Raw genomic sequence first — 17,217 nt, 5'->3', positions numbered from 1 at the left:
TTATAGAGTGCAGAGAGACATTTGTAAGCTTTTTAAACAGGTGTGGTGTCAGTCTTTCAGTTTCTGCAGCTGAGTTAAGAACAGACACCCATAATCCACCAATGGGAGTAACCAGGCATTCAGAAACACCCGATTATGACAGCCCTCGTTTTCATTCCTGGCAAAATTAGCATTTGTTTGTAAGGTCTACTGTCTGGCCTTGTTGAAACTAGAAGCGATAAGTGATGGAGAAACGATTCTCTCTGTCCCACCCCTCTCATAGTTTTACATATTGTTTTGGTTACCATGTGGAAACCTGGAACCCCCTCCCACACTATTTATATCCAGGATACGGTTTCTATCTCTATCATCATATCATTTGCCAGTCTATTGTTCCCCCAAATTACCTGAAGTGTCTTGAAATGTGCAGTTTTAAACTTGTATGTCTTGGATTGCTACCTCATTTCTTTCACGTACTTCTGTAATCTTTCTGTGGATTGTGTGGGGGTGTTATGTACAGCACTAACTGTAAAGCTGCTACTCCTTTTCTTTGTACTGAAACCAATGATTAATAACGTTGTAGGAGTATATCCTGTACTGAATCTCGACAGCTTTCGATGAGGCATCGCTCAAGAATGAACTAGAATTGTTGGACCACGATTTGGCCAATCAGCAAACAAAGAAACGTGGCTTGAGAGCTGACCCCGCCCTCTGGGGGCTCCAATAAGAAGGGAGGAGCTCGCGCTGTATCGGCGCGTGAACAGAGAAAGAAGCACACCTGTTGGGCAGCTGCAGGTGAGCCGGGAGATTGGATACAGGCAATTTGACAGATCAAAAGGATTTTTGGCGAGTGGCAGCCGTAGTGAAACGTGAGTAGTTTGACTTTTCCTAACTGAATCTGAGTCAAATGATTAAAAACAACCCATAAGCCTACGACTACTGAAGGTTTTCCAATTTAAAATCTTGACAACACCGGTGCGTCGACGCGAAAGCGTGCCCATGATAAACGTTAGTTAAACACTTCCTGTCTTCTGTGAGTTGGATGATAGCTGTCGGATCTGTTTTCACCTGGTCCTCAACTAGACCACTTGGAGGATTGCAGAGATGTTTGTGTTGAAATCTATGTGACATGGGGAAAAAAAACTAGCCTATGCATTCCTTATTTTGATGCCTATTTAAATGGTGCACCTAATTGAATATTAGTCTCTTTACAGGACTCTAAACATAAATGGCTTCTACACACAGTTTAATTTAATGTTTTATTTTGTGAGGAGGTATGGCTGGTTAATGGTAGTATCCAGTGTTTTAATCTGTTTATATCGCATCAATAAGTCTGCCTCAGTTACCGGATTGGGATGCTGTAGGACTATATTTTACTCAAACGTGGATTTTATCTTTTGTAAAACGTGAGAGTTGACATGCAGACATTTAGGGTACTAAACCAAATGAGCGTGACATAGGAATAGCGGCCTTTACATCAGGCTCCCTGACTATAATGTTAATTTGCGTATCGAGGCTTACCATGTCTTTAGTGTAGAAACTCCAGACAGCCATTCCCTTTTTTTTTTTTTTTTCACCTTCACCCAATGACTTACCCGTGCCTTCTCGTTTACGTTGCATTCAGGTATAACACACCTTAAAAACCTGTCATGTAGGGTTATGTCCTGTGTGCAGTTGGCAGACAAGGGGTGATGCGTTTTATTCAATTAGCCTACATTTATTTACACTCTTGGCACACTGCTCTTCCAGAAACCTATAATCTTACTGGTATGGTTATATGGAGTTGATAAGATTTCGTTTGTGAAGCCCCTGAGAAGGGACGTTACCCTTGGCCTATTTCCAAACTACACACGTTTCTTAAACCAGTCAAGCCAGTCATTGTGAACCTTTATCTCAATGTAACTTTGCCAGACACCACCCCATTGCCAGAAACGTATGGGATGCATTATAGACAAATTCTTGATTTTTAACTTTATCAACATTTTACTACTGAGTCATGACTAAGGGCTGCTGGTCCTGGTGCCAGCATCACTGGGGAAATGAGTTTCACTAGTATCATCATGTAAGATGCCCAGCATGGGCCAAGGCAGCATGGTTTTGAGTCCTTTTTAAAAAAATAAATAAAAATAAAATGACTATCTTGTAACTGAGCAACACCTATTTATAGACAATTAGCCATGTGTACATGTTTGAAATAAATTCTGGTCATTGTTTCTCTGGAAACAGCGATGCTGACTGCTACTCATTGTACTCCCCGTACACTCTTGGCTTTGTCTGCCTCAGATGCTTGGAGGGGCAGCAAAGACTGGCTGAGTGGCTTTTTTTTTTTTCTCTCAATCTATACAGTCCACGGTTTCAAGGAAATGGCAATCTGAGTTGAGCACAGCTCAGATGTTAAAATGACATTCTGAAATGAAACTAGTTGCATGTGGAGCAATTTAAATGGTACGGTTGTTTCATTGAACTTTTGCAGCAGTTGCTTGGGAGAGGCTTACTACCTGTTGGGAGTTTCTACTAGCCATTAGTTACCTTTTGATAGTTCCTCAATGTGAAACTTACTTTCATTCTTCTAGTCAAAATTACTTAAATGCAGTGTTTGCTCAGCTTTTGAAAATGTTCCAACATTTTTGCTGTTCTTGGGACACAAATGTCACTGACTGATTCTGTGCTGTGCTTCTTATCCAAAATGCCAGGGAACCTTGTTTGGTTCAAACTGACTTCCTAACCTTTGCTCTTCCAGGTAAATTGCAAGAATCTTGCCTGAAAATGGAATTTGATAAAATGAAGTCCTCAGCCGCACTCATGTACGATGAGTTCATCCAAAATGCAGGTGAGTCTTTCAGCATTCCAGGTGACCTCAATGGTATGTTTTTGTAATTTAGTATTTTTATATCTATCACACACACACACACACACACACACACACACACACTTTATTTAAATCCTACAGTATCACTTTTGGATTTGTTTCTGTAAATGAATCCGCTTTGACATTGCACACTTTTCTCTGGATCTGAACCTCGTTGATCTCCCAAACCTGTCAACAATCTTCGGTTACAGACCGGCGAACAGACACCTGGTTCCTGATGTCGTCTCCTCTCCCCCAAACAATCGTCATCGCAGCGTACATTTACTTTGTCACGTCGCTGGGGCCTCGGATGATGCAGAACCGCAAAGCCTTCGACCTCAAAGGAGTTCTAATCGTCTACAACTTCGGCGTGGTGGCTCTCTCGCTCTACATGTGCTATGAGGTGAGTCATGTTTTGCTTCAATATAAGATTTTACATAGTGGTGTACTCGTAGTGGAGTTGGTTCTTGCGTTGCTGAGCCTATTGTTAACAGAGCCATGATACATGCTATCGGCAGTCTTGTGCAATGCTCTTGTTGATTGACTCAAGGTTGTTTTTTTTTTTTTTAAACTTGACTATTGATGTGAGGTTAAACCAGATCTGCAGGTGTTTTCTTTCCAGCACTGTGTTCTGCAAATGTTGCCAAAGAGCTGCGTGACTTCAACATGACTAACTTTTGCCTTCTTGTCGAGACATACTTCATTTTTTCATTGTACTGCATTTCCAATGTAATCGGTATCCCAACCATACTTGATGATTTTAGAGTGATTCATTTTTTTGTGAAATACTACCCCAACACACTGTAGATTTAGTGTATTGCAGTCAAACATTAAGCTCGAACGGCAACAATTCAAGATTATAACTAAAGAATTTGAGACCAATTTATCTAAAGAGGTTTTTTTTAAGGTACAGTTTCTTTTTTTTGCTTTTTCTTTTTAATAGCCAGTTACTTGTGATTAACCACACTTTGCACGGTTGTTATCTTCAGTTTGTCATGTCCGGATGGGGAACCGGCTACTCTTTTCACTGTGACCCGGTCGACTACTCAGATTCTCCACAGGCTTTGAGGGTAAGCCACTTTTTATTTATTATTTTTTTTTTTAAACCGAGTGGGATGTAATATCAGCATCTAATTGAACACATATAGTAAACTTTTTTTTTTTTTTTTTTTTAAACGGTACTGAAATATTCTAATGTCTCCTCTAGATGGCGTCAACATGCTGGCTTTACTACTTCTCAAAGTTCATTGAGATGTTGGACACGGTAAGTGGCAAGTTCACTGTCAGGCATTTGAGTTGAACATATTTCCTTATGTGGTGTGTTGCACTAGACTCTGACAGTTCACCACACAGTTAAGTCTATAATTGGTCAATCATTTTGAGTAATCTTTATTTCCAGATCTTCTTTGTGCTGAGAAAGAAGAATAGCCAGGTGACATTTCTTCATCTCTTTCATCACTCAATCATGCCCTTCACCTGGTGGTTTGGAGTTCGGTTTTCTGCAGGTAGGATTTCCTCCTGTCTTAATGTACAAGCTGTAGTTTTCATCACTAAACATTTCTTTAACTTTTTGTGGCATTATCCCTAATACACTTTTTTTTTTTTTTTTCCTTCCAGGTGGGATGGGGACATTTCACGCCCTGCTTAACTGTATCGTCCATGTTATCATGTACTCTTACTACGGCCTGACTGCTTTGGGCCCAAACTACCAGAAGTACCTGTGGTGGAAAAAATACCTGACTACCATTCAGCTGGTATGTTGGGCAGTCAGACGTAAATCTTGCACTTTTGAATAAGACCTGTGGGGAATCTTGACAGTAGAATCAACGTTTCTTTCTTGTTGCTCCCCAGATCCAGTTTGTTATGGTGACAAGCCACATCTCCCAGTATTTCTTCACAAAGCACTGCGCCTACCAGTTCCCCATCTTTGTCTACATCATCGGCTCGTACGGCCTGATTTTCCTGTTCCTCTTCCTCAACTTCTGGTACCACGCCTACACCAAGGGCAAGAGGCTGCCTAAAGTACTGCAGAATCAGACATGGGCGCACCACAGCAATGGAGTTATGAATGGAAACGCCAGTCATGAAAAAGATGAGTGATGCAGGCTGGGGGGAGGGAGGGAGAGGGGGGGGTTGGACCTCATTTATGTAAGCAAACTACTGCAGTGGGACTCAACCCCATTAGTTTGGACTGTATTTTCTGTTTTCTACTTGCAAAGACAATCTTTAATGACCAAAGCTCTATTTAAGAGGTTTATTGACTCAAGCTGAAGGGTTTTATCTTGTGTATATATTTTTTTTTTGTTTGTTTACAATGAAGGTAAAGCCCAAGTTCTGCTATGAAGTTTCCAAATATCCCTCCTTTCTGTTACAGTATGGTTTTAAAAAGAATTTCAAGCGTCCGAAATCGACTCCCACTATTCACACTCACTATAGGGCTTCACCTATGGTAAGACTGTGGGACCCTCGGCTATACAGTCAAACATGGCTTCCTCAAAAAGCTTCTAATGATATCGTTTTAACTTTTGTGACTTGATCTTAAGACTTTTCAGGAAATCCAGTTTAGGATTTTTTTTTAAAGTTGTGCACTGAAAAGTTGTCTTTCACCTGGCCCCCAAAAAAAAAAAAAAAAAAAAATTACTTTGACCGTTCCAAGTCAATATTTTTTAAAATGGTGTTCAGGCTATACATGTTAAATGGTTGCATGCATGCACAACAGGGTGTCTATTTTTTAAATATAGTTTTGATCACATATTCACACCCACTTCTCGTCACAACTGTTGCTGATGGTACGGACATTCAGTGAAAAGGGCTATCTTTATACAGTAGAATACTTTTGTTCTCCTGATTAAATAGTTCTCCTATGAAGCAACGATGTGACGGATGCCAGAGAGGAAGGCTGATGGGCCACTGTGGTTCTTGTAGGATCCAGAGCTGGAGTTTTACTACTTCCTTATTGCAAAATGACACTGTATTATAGAACCTATAGTATATGCATATTTTACATGGATTTACTATTTAGCCAACCGGTCGGAAAACGTTTAAGTAATTTTGCTTCATGTGTTTGAAGTTCTGTGGCTAAAGAGGTCTTCAGGCAGCCGGAGTCAGGTTGTGCCTTTTAGACTGAGGTCTGTGGAGTAGTTTATTATGATCTTAAGTGAGAAAAGTGAATGTAACACTATGCTCCTTTGGTGACTGAGGACACAGGATTGAGCTCCATGTGGAAAGGGTTCCACCTTTTTATTCAGGTGCAAGCCCATGTTGACACTAAAGATTTACAGATGTACATTGAGTACAAATGGGGGTGAACTTTTTTCAGATCCCTTATTATACCAATAGTTAATACTGTAAGAAATTGTATAAAATGTCGATTTTATATGTATTTATATGACAATAAATGGTCAAATGTACTTTATAAATTGTCTGATTTGCTTTTCTGTTAATTTCAGTAGTGAAAGTTTGAGAGTTGAACACCTCACGTGGACACAAATAAAGAAAGCTGGCAGAATATTTAAGAAACCAGATTTAAAATTCAACCTAATTACTAGATTTGGAAAACGTCCACAGAAAGTTAAGCTCAGGTATTTTTGCACAATTTCAACTAAAAATGGTTCTTATTTAGGGGGGAGATGCATGCACATAAAGTATTGTGCCATGTTTTAGTTAAGTCTACTCATTGAATTGTAACCTACAGTCTGATTGTAACCATGCACTACATTCAGCACTACACTGTACAGATAATGTGCCAGCATCCCATTAAACAGGAGCTCAGTAAATTCCAACCCTCTGCATGCACAGTGCATGGGCCTGTCACGTGCAGGCCATACTACTGCACTGTCTGAGCCAAAGGACATGCCTTCAGGTAAGTTTGATATTATTGGAGTAAATATATTTTTGATATTTCAATAGTAGCCCTAAAGCAAAGTACAGTTTTGTAACACCACTTTTGCTAGATTTTACTTTGGGATGTATATTTATAGAGTATGCTAATTGAGGTTTAATGAACCTAATTATTATTTTGTTTTAATTGTAAAACTTTTTTTTGACTTGTTCACTTTAAACCCAAAGTGCCCCACAGTATCTTTCATCATTAGTTAACTTGCTTACTCACCAAATGGCAAATTTCACATTGTATGCATTTGGCAAATTAATGAATTTATGAAGTTTGATTTGGTAAAAGCTTAGTTTCTATCTGCATATGACATGGTAAATGGCCTACAGCCAGAGCAGATAACTCCTATATTTCAATTTTATTCCCATAAATTTCAATAGAAAGTTTGAACCTTGAATATTCCCGGAATTTTGCAACTTGAATCTAGATCAACGCTGGCTTTGATAAATTCATATTTTAATAGAAGTGATGCTTTGATGTGACTGTGCTGAGCTATTTTCACCAGTAGGAGGCACTGTTAAACTGCGACTAGAGAAGGTTTGCAGTGTACAGTTTTCAGTGCATTATAGTAAGATGGAGTACCACACATAATAGATACAATTAATTTTCCATTCATGACAAAACATGACTTCCCTGGTGTAAGTCATCCGGTTGAATGTATTTTTAAGATTTTTGGGGCATTTTAGGACTTTATTTCCATAGGACAGCTTAGACATGAAAGGGGAGACAGAGAGAGGGGAATGACATGCAGCAAAGGGCCGCAGGTCGGAGTCGAACCCGGGCCGCCGCGTCGAGGTGTAAACCTCTATATATGGGCGCCCGATCTACCAGGTGAGCTAACCAGGCGCCCAGGTTGAATGTATTATTATTATAATCTCAGAATATTGACTGTACCGGTTTGTGGTTCTCTGTGATCTACAGGATAATACACTGAGTTGTATTTTGCTGCCGTTAGATGACAAGCATGTTTCTCTAAACTGTTTGTGTTTCCAGAACGGAGAAATATATTTTTATCCTACCCAACCATACATTATTCAATTTTGGAGATGTTGAGCGACCCAGACAACGCTTGAGCAGTTTTTCAACGAATGGGGGGGGCAGGGAGTGTAATGTGAAAACCTCCATAAACCTTTCCACACCGACTCAAGGATGTACAGTAACTGCTGCCAAAGGTGCATCCACTAAATACTTTGGAGGGGGTGAATACTTATGCAAACAAGTATTTTGACCAGGAATGCACCAAATCCAGGATTCGGCTTCAGATTCGGCCGAGTATTGGGCTTTTTGACGGGGTTCGGTTTCTGCCGAACCTTCGAATTTTTCCCACCGAACCCTACGCTTGCACTACGCTGGTCGACGTAATGACGCCGCCGTTGATTACGGGAAGGTGTTTATGTATGTGGACTGTTCAATGCAGTAGGCTGGGAGAAAGTGAAAATGGAATTTGTAAGCAGAAAAAGTCTTGTTTGGCAGTACTTTCAGTCAAAAGAAGGCCATTCATGTTGAGCTACGTGTTCAATTTGCAATGCCGATTTGTCTCATGTTTTTAATGGACTGAGGATGGGAGTAGGATTTGGTATTCGGTTTCGGATTCGGCAGAATCTTAACCAGTGGATTCGGTATTCAGCCAAACTCCAGAAATCTGGATTCGATGCATCCTTAATTTTTTTTACACGCTTTCACCTCTTCATCATGTCACGCCCAGGAAATGGTACACTGACTGTGCTAAGAGCTCACTGACCTATTTTTTCCTATATTTCATTTCTTTTATGGGAATTTACATCTTTAATGATAGGACAGTTCAGAAAGTTCATGAAAGGGGAGAGAGAGGGGGAAGACATGCAGGAAACCATCACAGGTTGGACTTGAACCCTGGATCTTCTGCATTGAAGAATAAACCTCTATATGAACGAATGGACAGATGAGCGCAGGCAGCAGGACAGCCCAACCCTTGGAGGGCACGGATGATCGCTCACCACCATGAGTTCCAACGACCCCCATCTTGTCTCCCAGCCACCCTCGCAGGTCTCTCCCTGCACTGTGGGAGAGGCTGGGATAACTAGGTCATTATCAGGCTGAATGTGTGAGATGGCTCATCACTGCAACTATGTGTAACACAAATGAGGTGAGTCAGCGAGCATTATTTGTTTCTGCCTGTCACCACAACGTATGCAATGATTTAGAAACATTTGAATCACTTCAGTGTTTTCATGTTTGCCTCGCACAAAACATTTTGCCTAAATTTGTTTAATGAAGAACAGCAGAAGCAAAAATGATAATCGTACTAATTGTCGACATCTGCCCTCCCCAGAGACTTGTTTGTAAGGAAAAAGACCTATGTCCAATAACATCTGGATCAGCAACAATTTCCTTACCTTGAACCTTAATCAATTACATAAATATGTCGCAGCTTTAATCTCAATTCGGTCTGATAGTGGACATAAACATGTATCAACATATATCCCAACATTACTCAATTGTATCTGTGCAGTGACCTTTTGTCTGCATTCTGATCTGTTTAAAAATCAAACGGACCACTGCCAGTGGCGTTAAAGTTCAGTTTAATTTGATTTACAGCATTTCATCCATATTGGTCACCCATAAACTGTTTGTAAATGTATCCTGACCAATAACATTTAAATTAGTTAAATAAAGCGATATTTGAAAGTTATAAAGTCTCAGTTTATTACTATGGTCTCTGACATGAACATAACATTTTCTGTCAGAGTTAAAGGATTTTTTTTTGTCGCTATTTCACAGGAGACATTTCTGTATTCATGTTTTTGTTTTCTCAGTGGTTTGAAATGGCATCCAGCAGATGTGGAACCCATTATCATTCATGTGGAGTTGTGTTTCTAGTCCAATTTTCACTCTTCCTTTTTGCTCTGTTTTTGGTCTCCATTCACTCATAAGGGAAATATCTGGCTCTTTAGAACGCTCCACTATGTTGATCAGCTGATTAACGTCATTTGATTGGTGCCGGGCACGTAGCGTGTCGTGGAGTTTTAGTGCTTTTTTTGGCTGAACACAGCTGCAGTTGGAAATGGTGCTAGTAGAGCAGTGAGACTGAACCAAACAGTAAAGCTGTGTGCTGCAAAACCAAAACAATGAACTGAAAGAGGCTAAAACACTCCGTTGGAGCTGAGGGAACTAGGGTCTGGCGATAATTATCTGTGGCTACGTAACTTTGCACCTTTCAAGTATTCATGTGGTTCATTGTTAACATGAAAATATTGATAATATCTGCTTTAATGTTACATACAAATACTTATTTTTTTGAAGCTAAGTCTTCAGGGTCTTTAATGGTGACTCCATTCAGTTGTCACACTATGCCACAGTGAAAGGAGACATAAATATGAAATTAAGTGCTGTCTGCCTGAGTGGTGACTGTCAGGAGGACTCGTGAGGCTTTTTGAAATGGCAGTCACGGTAGAAAGAAGGAGCTGATTGCAGTTAAGAGAATGAAAAAAGCTAGATGGTAATTGCTTTTCTTTGAGGGTACTGTCATTTCAGAGATCACGATGGTTCCAGGCAGTGGCACCATCATTTGAGCATGTCGGTTTTCTTAGCAGTACTTGTTGTGACTTGTGTCAACAGAAAAAGTGCATCCATGTGTCTCCTGCTTTTCCATGTTGTAGAGGGGTGACAGCACCGTGGAAAATTTCCGCAGAAGGACAACAATGAACAAAGACAAGTGCTCACTGTATGGGAAAAGAACAGAGGGTGCTGGAGGCGAAAAAGACAAAAAGTACAGCAGGATAAACAAAAGAGAGGAGCCAAAACTTCTTCTGTTCCACTCTTAAGATGTTATACGCCTCTGTGATATGAGAAGTGTAAATCTGTGGTTATATGCAGTGGCTCAACTGATGAAGGTGAATCTAATTTTGCTTGGTCACATATCATGAACCTCTCAAATGGTGATTATGCAGAGTACATTTTGCCAGATATGTCAGTGAGCAAAGTGTTGCCCAGGTGGTCTATTAAGAGTGTGTGTGTGTGTGTGTGTGCTCTCTGAGTACAATTATTGGTATTTTAGATAATTGTGGGTATTTGGTTGCCCTAATAATAGCTTATCTTCCTTCTCTTTCTCTGTCTGTTTTTCTCCTACTTTTAAAATGTTTTCAGTGTAAAAAAATAAATAATTAAAGTCAGGATGTTTTGTATGATTTGGCTTATTAAGATTCTACAGGCCCCACGCTCTGCTCTCTACAGAATCTGCTTTCATTTTTGGTTTTGTAATACCACCAAATTTTAAATGTTTGTGTGTGAAATGGATCTGATTAGAGTTTTTTTTATAAGCTTATTTAAAGTGAAGCCTGGCATCTTTTTTTCATTACTGTTACAACTGGCAGAACTGATGCTCTACTCTGTACCTCATTATGTTTCTGTGTTTAATGTCAGTCCCCACAAATGGATAATGTCATGTTGTGTTGTCTCTTTAAAGTCAACAATACTGCATAATCTCGTAGTTTTCATGGTCTTTAGGCAGAACAGAACTAGATTTCAGTGTCAGGACTACAAGAGAGAGAACACTCTTGGCTGAAACAGTTAAATAATGCCTTTTTGCAGACACCTCACACCATGAAGAACATCTCTTTCCCCCTCTGTGATGGCTAACTGTCAACAGCTTTTGCACTAACTGGGTGCACAGAATGTTTTCCAGGTACTTATCTACCCCACTGCAGTATGTCATTTGTCCTAAAGCTGACTTATTGATCGCCGTCTTGTCTTCCAATAAGGCCTCAGTAGAATGAGTCTGATCTGCTGTGTGTGTGTGTGTGTGTGTGTGTGTGTGTGTGTGTGTGTGTGTGTGTGTGTGTGTGTGTGTGTGTGTGTGTGTGTGTGTGTGTGTGTGTGTGTGTGTGTGTGTGTGTGTGTGTGTGTGTGTGTGTGTGTGTGTGTGTGTGTGTGTCAGCTGCTGCCTCTGTGGCCGTATGCTGTCATATCTGCTTAAGGACAAGCGGCAAAGAAAGGCTATTTATGTAGCCTGATTTCAGATTTTTCATGTGTTCAAGGAATTTTCAACCTTACATCCTTCAGGGTTTACAGATTAAAGACTAAACTATTCCCCTTTGCTCTGACAAATTACGATGTAAATTTGTATTCATTTTCCCGCTGTTTACTCAGCGTATGATGTTTTGAAGCAACCGTACGAAAGAGGAACAAAGCGTACACCCTTTGCATAGCATTAGCATAACCCTTCCACTCCTGTGAGTTTGACAAGCCTTGGGGCCAGACAGCTTCGAACAGTAGCACTCTGCTTGCTTGCTTTACTGAATCCCAGGATGCATGCCCGTTTGCCTGGCTGTTCCCCGAGGGCCTGCCTACTCTACTGCCTGTGTTTCTGTTCGTCTGTCTTGCTTCTTTAATTTACCATTGAGATATGCATTGCAAAGTTAGATGAGGAGATTGATATCTGTCTGTAGAATATGAATACTGCAGGAGCCAGAAGATGGTTAGCTTAGCTTAGCATAAAGACTGGAAAGAGGGGGGAATGGCTAGCTTTGTTCTGTCCATAGTACAAAAAAATCTTCCTATCACCATCCCTAAAACTCACAAATCAACATTCTTGTTTGTTTAATCCGTGCAAAAATCAAAGACTAATAAAAAGGACAAGTTGTGATTTTATGGATGGTTGTCCCTAATGGTTTCTTTGTTGCCTGGGGACCTCAAACAAAACTCTAGGAACTCACTGCTCCAGGCTAAGAAATAGTCTGGGCCTTAACCTCCAGCAGATTTATTTTTTTACATTTGGACAGAACCAGGCTAGCTGTTTCCTCCTGTTTTTAGTCTTTATGATAAGCTAAGATAATTGTCTGCTGGCTCCAGTTTCATATTTAAAGTAAACTTTGAGAGTGATATTAATCTTCTAGGCAAGAAAGCAAATAAGCGTGTTTCCCTGAATGTTAACTGCTCCTTTTAACTGCTGACCAATCCTTTTCTGTTTTTACATTCAACAAACACACAGCCTTGAGTAATAAATTAAAACTTGTGACTCAAAATAAGCTTAGAAATGAAGATTCCTGCAAGATGTAATAACTGGGGACTGGGAATAACTGCACTGTCTTGCACCAGAGACAAGCTGAAAAGGTAGTCTGATTCACATCACTATTTTCCACTGTGTAAAAAATGGCTGGCCGTTCTGTTCATGTTCCCAGTCAATATTTGGATGTGGGAGGAGGTACATTATCTCTCCAGTGTGTATTTATATGAAATATACTCTTTACCCGGGGAGAAATGGGAACATTACCTCAAAATGTGTTTTTGTAAGGTTTTATGGACTCTCTGAGCTTTGTTCATCCTTGTTATTGTAGTTGCTATTTGTTTTACAGTTTGAACATGGACAATGTTTTGGAGAACGTACAACCACAGGAATCGGCAATAAAGAATACTGTGAGTAATATGATGTTTTGAGCTGTTTGTGTGGATGAGAGCCGTAAGCTGAACATGTTCCAGACATGTAATAACAGACGGGAGGCAGATTTGGCAACAGTTGTCCAGAGGGGCCTCTCATAAGGTACACACTTTAATTTGATTTGATTATTCCTGATGTTTGCAACACAAGGTGCTGACTTGAAGTTAGCCTTCAAGCTGTTCATGGGCCAGAGCTACCATAAGTCCTTATTACCTTGGAACATCCACATGTGCACTGACTGAATTGAACTTCCTTTGACCCGCAGTCCTATTTAATTTTGGGGGCTTCAATAATTTAATGCTGTGAGACTTGCGAGTGACAAAAAAAACAGTGGTCCTATCCCGACTAGCTAGTCCCTTTTAAGGGTCAAACTGGAAAACTGCTGGATCATACATTTCCCATAATGCAATGAGTCACTATGTCTTTTCCATAGGCTGTAAAAAAAATAATTCATATTAACAGTCTATGGTCTTTTCATGACCCTTTTTGTCTGGTAAACACCAATGTCATTCAATCTGTATGCCTCTGCACCTCTAAGGCTCACTAATACAATACAATTACTTTGTATCTGTGTACCCCTGCGCTCTGGCTACTCCACTCTTGAGAAAGCACACACACTGCACTCATACACATCATCATGGCATCACCATTACTGTCCACACAAAATATGCACGCAAAGCTCTGCACACAATCGTTTTTATCTCAGATCTTTATCCAAATGTTCTAGATAACCAGGCGGCAGCTCAATTTCTGCCTGACTAATTCACCTCTTAACTGAGGTGAGAATGTCTCTTGACCAAACACCATGGCCCCAGTCCCTCCAAGGCAAAAAGAAAGGTGTCTGAAACTCTGAGTGCGTGTGAATGTATGTCAGTGTGTGTCACTGATAGCTTTGGAGCCTAAATAAATATGACGTTCATTGGAGCTGCAACACAAGCCATATCTGTCTTGTCAATGTGTTGTACACGCAAAGAACATTTGCAATTCATGTCTCTGTCAGGGTGCGCTGTATTTCCTATATTTCCTATATTCGCTGACGCAAGAGAGTCACAACACCTCTGGGAAGTGCAAATGCATCTGTGAGTGTGCTACTTAGTTACATATGTCAAAACCGATTTAATCTTTATTTTTCAATACGTCACAGTCCGTATTTCTGAGTTATTTTCTCATGAAAAAAATCTTTAAAAAACAAACTGGAAAAGGATTTCATTTGAAGATTATTGACCTTTCATTCACCTCTGGGTTTTGGGCATCTTCAAAAGGAATATCATATTGTTCCCCATTTAATGTGAGATGACATTAAAGAATACTTCAACATTTTGGGAAATACACTCCTTTGCTTTCTTGCCTACACTAAGTTGAGAAGATCGATACCTATGGCATCAGGATTATGTCATATCTCACTAGCTATAAAACATGCTCACGAGCTAATTATATAATTTTACAATAAAGGAATGTATATATCCGTACGGATGTTTAAACTCAAATTTTTGTACAGATTAAACAAAAGAGAATTTGTTAATTAGTAAACTTTAGAACTGCTCGTAGGTGGATTTTGCTACCTTCAGACAAGTAGATGTTTACTATCTTTAATCTAAGCTAAGCTAACCTCAGTATAGATTCATATTTTACAAACAAATATGAGAGTGGTATTAGTCTTCTCATCTGGCTACCAGCAAGAAAGGCAAGAAGTATTTCTCAGAATGTTGAACTATTCCTTTAATATTACCGATATAGGCAGTAGTAAAGAAGGGTAACCTGGATATAATCAGCACAACTGTCACCTCCAAAGAAAGGAGCAAAATCACAATTTTACAATTTGAAACTATAATTAAACCTTTTTTGAAAAATGAATCATAGCAAAGAAAAAGGTCTGAGCTGTATAACCAGGTTGATGGATCTTTGGCAACCATTAGCAGCTTACACAATTTTCATAGTTTTGTCATCTTACTCTGTCTGTCATTACTCTTTTCTAATGGAAATGTTTTAACAACTGCTCAATTCTAATTTCCCCCATTCTGCAAATACTACAGCAATCCTTCCCACTCTTTCTTACTCCTCTTTTTGGCACTCTCTTTCATAAACCCCTTCCCTCTCCCCTCCTTTTGAGTTTGTGTACAACTACAACCATGGGAACTTTCAGCAGGAGGAGGAGGGGGGTGGCTGACAGGCACATGATTGGCCAAGAGGCAGGAACCACTCTGACATGATTGGCTGAGAGCCTGGGAGCTGTGAGCAGAGTTCCCTCCTTATTCCAGAGAGCATCAGTGAGCAGCGGAGTGGGACTTGCTGTGTTAAGAGATGCACACCAGATAATTTAGTGTGTTTTGGTTTCTGTGATTGGGACTTTCAGAGAGCAAACAGAAGACACTGTTTGGTAGCCAGGAGTGGATAATTAACATCTTTCTGGAACTTTCTCAAAAAGATAAAAAGTAAGTTTTTATATTAACCTATTTTTCTCCCCTTAACTCTAAAGTGATAACTGTAACTGTGGTAGAGCAGTGTGCTTAGTATTGTAGCAAAAGTGACACATCACATAAAGATTAACATCAGTAATTGTAATGACAGCACACAATTTGACAATGATAACAAATGCACTACCACAGTTGATAATATGATTAGAAGTTGTGTACATGCATGTGCAAGTGTGTGCACATGAGATGAGTGTTTGTATTTGTGCACACATACATGGGCATGCATGCACTTAGATGTGTACATGCACTGGATTACTGACAGTATATACTTACTATTTGTCTTTGAAGGATGTAGTCTTGTGCTTTAGCGTAGGGAACGGTGCAGTGCGTCTTCACAGTGACCAACCTCATCTGCAAACTTGTCACTGCAATGCTTCGCATTGACAGAGTAGCTCAAGGACTTCACTCCCAAAATCTCCTGGTGTGACTTTCAGCCTGCAGGGTGGTGGTGGTGGCGGTAGTCAGCTATAAATAGGCGTGCTCCCAATAGTGCTGCAGTCACACATAAATTCAGAGGGAACAAGAAATGACACAGTCATTGTTGTATTTGAGTTGGCAGCACTTTGATCCTCTATGCAGCTACAAAAAAAATTATTTGACTCCAGATTAAACACAGAGTATAATCTAATGTACATGACTACATGTGCGTTTGCATCAGAAAGCGTCTCTGTGTGGATGGCCCCTAATAGAGTGAGAGAAATGCAAACAGAAGATGATAGCACGTGTCTGTCAGTGTGTGTGTTTGGATGAAAAGTGTTAGCATGTGTCAGAGTTTTCCTTGTTACACTGCCACATGTGGCAGAGCAATACTCGGCAAATTACCCACACCTCAGCTGCTTAGTCAAAGACAACTCTCTTAATTTCCATAAAAATACTTTACATGTACAACTTTGCAAATGTTGTGGTCCATACAAGGAGCGGAGCTTTTTATTGTTATGAGGTGTACTCACTGAAACACAGGAAGAATGAGTTTAAAAAGTGACATCATATCATTAGACACAAATTAAACCCAGGAGGATGTAATGTTGATCCAGCTGACCATCTGACAAACATATGGACCTGTTTATGTTTCATATGCCAGCTCCCCTCTTAGGTGGAGACGGAAATGGCATTGTTATAAAGTTTGTTCCATAGAAAAAGCAGCTTGCCATGATAGCTCTTCAGCCCACATTTTCATTTTACTTAGTATGAAGCCAACTAAAGAAATAAATTTAAAAGTTGTGCATATGACATCAACTAAAAAACATTTATCCAAACAAGCTGCCGTCTCCTGTCCTTAGTTGCTTCAAAGCAGGGGGCTCAGCCTGCTGTTTCTAATATCTGTCTGTCAGCCTACTTGTCTCAGAGCTCCTTAATTGCAGTGTAGAACACACAGACCATTGTGTTGTACCTGACCTCTACTATGCAAATATACTGTATACTGTCAGACTGCCAGCCAGCACTGAACTCCACCTCCACGTGGATGAGTCCGTGAGATTTGAGCGGAACACTAAGCCCATTGTTTCACCTGTATATCACCTGAGTGCTGAGATAAAGGCTGGAGACTGACCTTTATGACCGGGGTGTCCACGCTCTCCTCCTCACTTCTAGTTCTGTGATGAAGCATCTA

The 17,217-nt window shown here is 40.1% G+C and overlaps 2 protein-coding genes and 1 long non-coding RNA gene across 3 annotated transcripts in view; 2 read left to right on the top strand and 1 right to left on the bottom strand.

The window, feature by feature from the left end:
* Positions 1-17,217, bottom strand: part of LOC120560300 — a 25,519-nt gene extending 8,302 nt beyond the window's left edge. Inside the window, exons 1-2 of the long non-coding RNA XR_005639470.1 lie at positions 17,158-17,217; positions 15,882-16,100 (exon numbers count right to left, since the gene is read on the bottom strand). This is a non-coding gene — a long non-coding RNA (uncharacterized LOC120560300). The remainder of the gene's footprint in view (positions 1-15,881; positions 16,101-17,157) is intronic.
* Positions 726-5,543, top strand: elovl7a (ELOVL fatty acid elongase 7a). The gene is made up of 8 exons (XM_039802624.1): positions 726-848; positions 2,720-2,809; positions 3,040-3,230; positions 3,817-3,897; positions 4,035-4,091; positions 4,227-4,332; positions 4,445-4,581; positions 4,679-5,543. The coding sequence occupies exons 2-8, from the start codon at positions 2,746-2,748 to the stop codon at positions 4,925-4,927; spliced, it is 885 nt and encodes a 294-aa protein (XP_039658558.1). The 5' UTR covers positions 726-848; positions 2,720-2,745; the 3' UTR covers positions 4,928-5,543.
* Positions 15,415-17,217, top strand: part of pde4d (phosphodiesterase 4D, cAMP-specific) — a 221,847-nt gene continuing 220,044 nt past the window's right edge. The window contains exon 1 of the mRNA XM_039802615.1: positions 15,415-15,566. The gene's annotated coding sequence lies outside the window, so the exon portion shown is untranslated. The remainder of the gene's footprint in view (positions 15,567-17,217) is intronic.

This window comes from Perca fluviatilis, chromosome 6 (genome assembly GCF_010015445.1).
Source record: "Perca fluviatilis chromosome 6, GENO_Pfluv_1.0, whole genome shotgun sequence".
NCBI classification, from domain to species: Eukaryota; Metazoa; Chordata; class Actinopteri; order Perciformes; family Percidae; genus Perca; species Perca fluviatilis.
The sequence above is the reverse complement of the archived record's forward strand: the minus strand, read 5'-3'. Positions and strand labels throughout refer to the sequence as shown.